At 41.6% G+C, this 6000-nt stretch overlaps 1 protein-coding gene across 1 annotated transcript in view; it reads right to left on the reverse strand.

The window, feature by feature from the left end:
* The window catches only part of ASZ1 (ankyrin repeat, SAM and basic leucine zipper domain containing 1), a 43131-nt gene extending 38063 nt beyond the window's left edge, over window positions 1–5068 (reverse strand). The window contains exons 1-2 of the mRNA XM_053464275.1: window positions 4973–5068; window positions 1147–1228 (exon numbers count right to left, since the gene is read on the reverse strand). Coding sequence (XP_053320250.1) covers window positions 1147–1228; window positions 4973–5068 — 178 coding nt within the window. The remainder of the gene's footprint in view (window positions 1–1146; window positions 1229–4972) is intronic.
* Window positions 5069–6000: the final 932 nt, after the last annotated feature.

Consider the following 6000-nt stretch of genomic DNA (forward strand, 5'->3'; position numbering starts at 1 on the left):
ATTGGCTTTGACGGCCTGCCGCCAGAGGCTGCTTCTGGTGGGATCCCCGGTGCTTCCGGGAGCGGAGTTTTGCACCGTGTGGGTATGTTACGTGTATCATTACACTTCCCGCTGTACACTCGCCACAAACACAGCCAAAATCCACCGCTATTATCACCTCCTATCTGACCCAAGCGCTCCGTCTTTGGCCATCTGTAGATAGGAAGGGGGAAGAGGAGCATCTCGTGTATGCGCATAAAACAAATGTCTTATTTGGGCGATCATTTTTTAAGAAAATATTTGACATTAATAGTGTTTAACCCAAAAACAGTCAAACAATAAAGGTCAAGGCAAACCATATCTAAAACTGCACCCCATTAACCATAACTGCCCCTAAATTAACCTCAAACACCCCATCAACCATAACTGCCCCTAATTTAACCCTAAAACCCCCATCAACTGTAACTGCCCCTAAATTAACCCCATCAACCAAAACTGCCCCTAAATTAACCCTAAACACTCCATTAACCATAACTTCCCCTAAATTAACCCTGAACACCCCATTAACCATAACTGCCCCAAAATTAATGCCAAACATCCCATTAACCATAACTGCCCCTGTATTAACCCTAAACACCCCATTAACCATAACTGCCCCAAAATTAACCCCAAACATCCCATTAACCATAACTGCCCCTAAACACCCCATCAACTATAACTGCCCCTAAATTAACCCTAAACACTCCATCAACTATAACTGCCCCAAAATTAACCCTACACCCCATTAACCATAACTTCCTCTAAATTAACCCCCACTTCCCCTAACTCTTAGCAGCCCAAATATTAATTTTATACTCAGTAGCCATGTGGATGCCAATGGGCGGGGCCAATCGCCAGTGACTGCAGGGACGGAATGGGGGAAAGGAAGGGGCGGGGCCAATCGGCAGTGACTCCAGGAAGGGACTGGTAAATAGTAACTGCTGCTGTCACACTGAAACGGATTATAAAATGAGGGGCATTTTAGGGAGCATTTGATCTGGAAAAACCCTCATTTTATAATCGATAAAAATCAATTCAATTTTATCGCTTAGTTGCTGCAGCCCTACCGAAAATCTCTAAAATGTACATAAAGACAGAGATAAACTGTATTTAATAAAAATGCATCACCTGAATCTAACAGTTCTTCTACTAATTTCACATTTCCAGCCGTCAGAGCTTTCTTTAACGTCTCTTCCCTGCTTTCGACAAGCTCATCGCCATTTTTCTAAAAATAAGCAAAGTGGTAACTTACATATAGCTTTTGATCTTTTTTGTTTTGAGGCACAAAATCTTACAAGGAACTACTTTTTCATCTTTATTTCCACATCGAAATTTTTGTTCATTTATTCTCAATATAAAATACAGTTTCCTACATCTTAAAGAGGCATTTTCTCTGGCTAAAATGTTGAATCAAACCTTGCTTTTTCTTTTTGTTAATATATAAAATATTTATGCTTCTTTACAGACACACACATTATATATGTATTGCTTCAGAGCTGATGAAGTGAGGATAACTCTCGAAAGCTTGTATTTTAAATATTATGTTAGGTAGGATCGCATACTCTGCAATACATATATACACACACAGACCATTGTAATAAATGTATTAAGCGTATGATACTTATGATCAACATTGACATCTATCGTAAAGTACAGTAGCGCTAAAACACCAACTGAGAAAAAAGCCAGGATTTGATTGTATCCCTTCTAGAAATCAAGAATTTTAATTTAAAATAGAGAGCACTAAACATCCCCAAAGACCAAGCCATCTTAGAAGAGAAACTTTTAAATATACGCACATTTGGGAAAAGAAAATAACCGGATACATCAGTGGTAAATCATTCCACAATGTTCTGTAGCAAGAGATTATTAAACTACCTACAATTATGGTTAAAACAACATAATGCGGAACCATAAATCACTTTTATTTGCAAATCCGACACTTCTGGCATACAATGTATCAAAGATTCCCAGATAAAAACGCAAAGCCACCCACTACCAACGTAGAAAAAAAAATCGTTCTCTTAGTTACGCACGTTTTAAAACAATCGAGGCCAGTGTGACGTTACTTGAAACGTTTTTTAGAGTACTGTTGAGGTCAGGACACAGGTATTCGATGAAACCTTCGGAGAGTAAGGGTTGGGTCGCAGAGTACTTTATTGCTCTGTATGCCGCACACAAATGGGGAAGTAAATACAGGTCAATCCTTAACCCCTTCAAGTGAAAGTGATGGAAAATCCCCTCCAAGTTTATCAACTCAGGTGTCCTGGTTTCAGAATTACCTATTTTATATATTTTCCATACTTTCCCAGCACTTAAAGGGAACATACTATAACGTATACATTATTCGTAGAATTTTTATGCTTATGGCTTAACGGGTTTGGGGGTTGTGAACGGGGGCAGGAGGGGTATACTGGGTAGATGTGTTAGGGCAATGGGCTGTAAGGTTTTTTTTCTTATTTATCTTTTTTATATATTTATTTTTTTGTATTTTTATATGTTTAAAAAAATGGTTAGAGGTCCTCTTAGGGACTTCTTGAACATGTTATTAATGCCAGTGATGTCACAATGACATCACTTAGCTCACTTTATTGCATTTTTTTTATTATTTATTGTATTATTTTAGTGATTTTTTTTTTAAATCACTAAGATTCCCCCCCCTTCATTTTATGTTTCAGCATGGGAGATCCCCATCTCCTGCGATCCCCCCTGTGATCTCAATGCATGTACCCACAGACTTGCATAGAGATGACAGTGTCTGTGCCTCATCAGAGGACAGGATATCCCCTGCAGGGGATATCCTATCCTCTGATGACCTTCCGGGTGACGTTCCGGAAGGGAATGCCCAATCAGCACTTAAAAATGTAACAGTTTTCCGGCTTTCGTGCCGTAAGCTGTTCCATGAGATTGGACAGCAGAAAGCCAGCGATACTGGCTTCCGCTGTCAGGGGGAGTCCAGGCTGTCAAACAACAGACTGGTCTCCCGTGCAAGAAGGGCAGGACTCACCGGTACGTCCATAGGGGACTGGCGGGGTTAAACGTACACTAAATATTATAGCTATCCTAAACAACACAAAATACAATATGCTTCCTCATCACGGTTTGGGTGTCATCTATAAAAGATTTTGGAACTAGTTTTCCTTTTTGTTAAAATAAGGCATTTCAATAAAACAAACTGATCATGAAAACAAAGCAAGTCTTGCTGCCTACTTAATTTCCCGCAAAACAGATTACACCGTCACTTTTAATAAAGCATACTTTCCACAGCCTCCTTAAAGAGAAACGATAACTGATCTGATCATTCACGGACAGGAGTTGGTAAATCTTAAATGCACCTGAGAAGTTAAAGACACCATAGAGTTTTACAGTAAATCATTTACCGGTAGACAAGTGAAGGACAGGAGAGGTTCAATGCGGTCTGAGAGCAAGTAAACGTTTGAAGGACAGGAGAGGTTCAAGGAGTGCAAGGCTTGATTTTGTAATACTACATTAAAAGCTAAACTACCAGCCTTACCGCCACGCGGTGGAAGCGCGGATGTCTTTTTGAGCATTCTGTGCATTGTGAACAGACCGCAGGCCAAGAACATTGGTGTATTACACAAAAGAGTTTATTTACTACAAATATTGGAGAATATTAAGGAACCGTGTCCCCCTTTTGTCCTGATAAACTCTGGTGAGCTTCTCCAGCAAGGGGGAGCTCAATGGGCTTTGCCCTTGATAACGGAAACTCCCTGGAAATGAAAACTTTTCCATAAACTCTCTTTTTAGTGAACAGACCCCAATATTATTTTCACAGCATAGATGATTTGCAATGGGGACACCACAAACCTTTAAAGAGCCCGCACTCTTCATATGCATATGTTGGCTTTAGTGTCCCTTTAATTGTGAGTCTACACTAAAGAACCCCAGAGGTTCCTGCTAAAGCTTGTCGCTTTAAAAACGAAACCATGAATGGTGGAAACTCCTGTTTTCCCCTTGGAAGGGGATTTTCACATCTGTGCTGCAAATGTTCCCTTATTTACAGGAAATTCACATAAAATCTTTATAAGCAAACTGCCGCAACAAATAAGAGCTGTTTAGCAGTAAGTTCCCACCATAATTCTAAAGCCCCTAAGCTTCCCACAATGCAGGTAGGCTGGCAATGGTATGGGGGTAGGAGTTGTTTATTTGAGTTTGGGAAATATTGCGTTTTATTATTATTATAGTCCTGGTCGTTACTTTTATGTCATCTTATCAGGGCTAAGAGCAGTGGAGAGTCCAGTCCTCTGTGGGCTGCAGCCACGGAACTAAAAAAAAGGAGGACAGCTCGTTTAGAATAAGACAAGGCCCAGCAAGGTAAGGTTGGTGTAAGAAACACAAAGTTCTGGAAACAGCGGTAGAGCGGGGTCATCAAGCAGCCTTCACCCAGAGGAACTGCTCTACCAAATACTGCGCCTCTCTCAACATCCGAGATTGTCTTTCTTTGGGCCAGATAAAGTTCATGCACACATGCTGGGGTTTATTCACTAAACTGAGAACTGGCCTTAGAGTTAGTAGAATAGTCACTTAATTGCCTATGCATCATAAGGGGCCATACCTGTCTGCAGGATGAGTGCGATTTCCCTGCATCTTAGGTTTTAAATTATGAAGGTGCTGTTCCACTGGCACAGCGTTTGTAAGGGTGGTGCGAGGAGACAAAGTTGAACTTCCAGACAGGAAGTCAGCCACATAATGCTGGCTCTGCCAAAGGCTGCCACCTAGCAGAGCTTAAACAATACTACATTGTAAAGTAAAAATCTGTAGAAATGATTGCCCCGAACGCAAAAAAAAAAAAAAAACCATAAAGTTCACATACGTATATCAAGATATGCGTCAGGTTAACTTCTTAGACTCACTCCATAAACGACCGACCCCATCTCTAGCCTGTACCAACAAACACGATCCTGCGCTGTAATTACGTTCATCAGAGTCCTACCGGATTAGCTTCCCGAAAATCACCCATGTCCCATCCATCATCGCTGTCACTGCTTTCGCCACCGCCGGGGACCACATGGTACCTAAGCGCCGCCATCTTGTTTCCTTTCACCCACCGCTCGGAGAGTCTCCGCAGCCTCCACAACGGCTATCACTATGCGCCGTGCGTAACTTCCGCCGGGAGCGGAAATTATGGCTTTGCCTTAGGAGTAGCCCAAAACAATAAACAGGCCCGATTTGGGTTGGAGTCCCCACTCCCCATTGCTTTTACTCATCTTTGGAAATCAGTTGCCGCCTTTATCTGAGGTAAAATACAAACACTATCGTACCACCTATAGAGCTGCGTTTGGCCTGAAGCTAATTCCTTTACCGAACTTGCTTGCCCTGAATCTTACAAACCACCAAAAGCATTGAGAAGAAATTAGTCTCACTTTAAGACTAATGAAGGTAGCGATGGCGGGAAACTAAAGGCAGGCAATCAGGCAGGCTTGGCCATACGAGCGCCGCATGGAGTTATATAAACTGGCGGAACACCAATGATTCAATAAACTAAGCAGCAACACCAATAAAACCTCCGTCACTTCACATTCCGAACTGCTCGTGAACTTCATTCTTTAACGCAAAGCTGTGCTGGCTGGACCTCTGATGACATAAGTGAAAGAAACGCTATCTAGTTAAATATGCTTCGCCGAAAGTATATATAACCTCCCAGACCACCTCCACAGCGCTGATGCATTGTGATAAGCATGGCTGCGCTCAATCATCATTTATGATCTTATGGAAGATGTTTTTTTTTTCTCCTTGGCCTGGTTACACAACAGCCTAGTTACAACTCTCAAAGGTTGCATCTTTATGTCTCTAGTGCTTTTTGGTATAGAACTCTATAATCTAAGTCTCAGGCTATGGAGCAATGTCCGCGTATTTCAATGTGGGTTACTTGGTTTTTGGAGTTTGCGGTTACAGACCCCATTGATGACCATGTAACTAGGGTATTAGGAAGAACTGTTTCATCTATACGGGTTGAAAGCT

Source organism: Spea bombifrons, chromosome 4, assembly GCF_027358695.1.
Source record: "Spea bombifrons isolate aSpeBom1 chromosome 4, aSpeBom1.2.pri, whole genome shotgun sequence".
Classification (NCBI taxonomy): Eukaryota; Metazoa; Chordata; class Amphibia; order Anura; family Pelobatidae; genus Spea; species Spea bombifrons.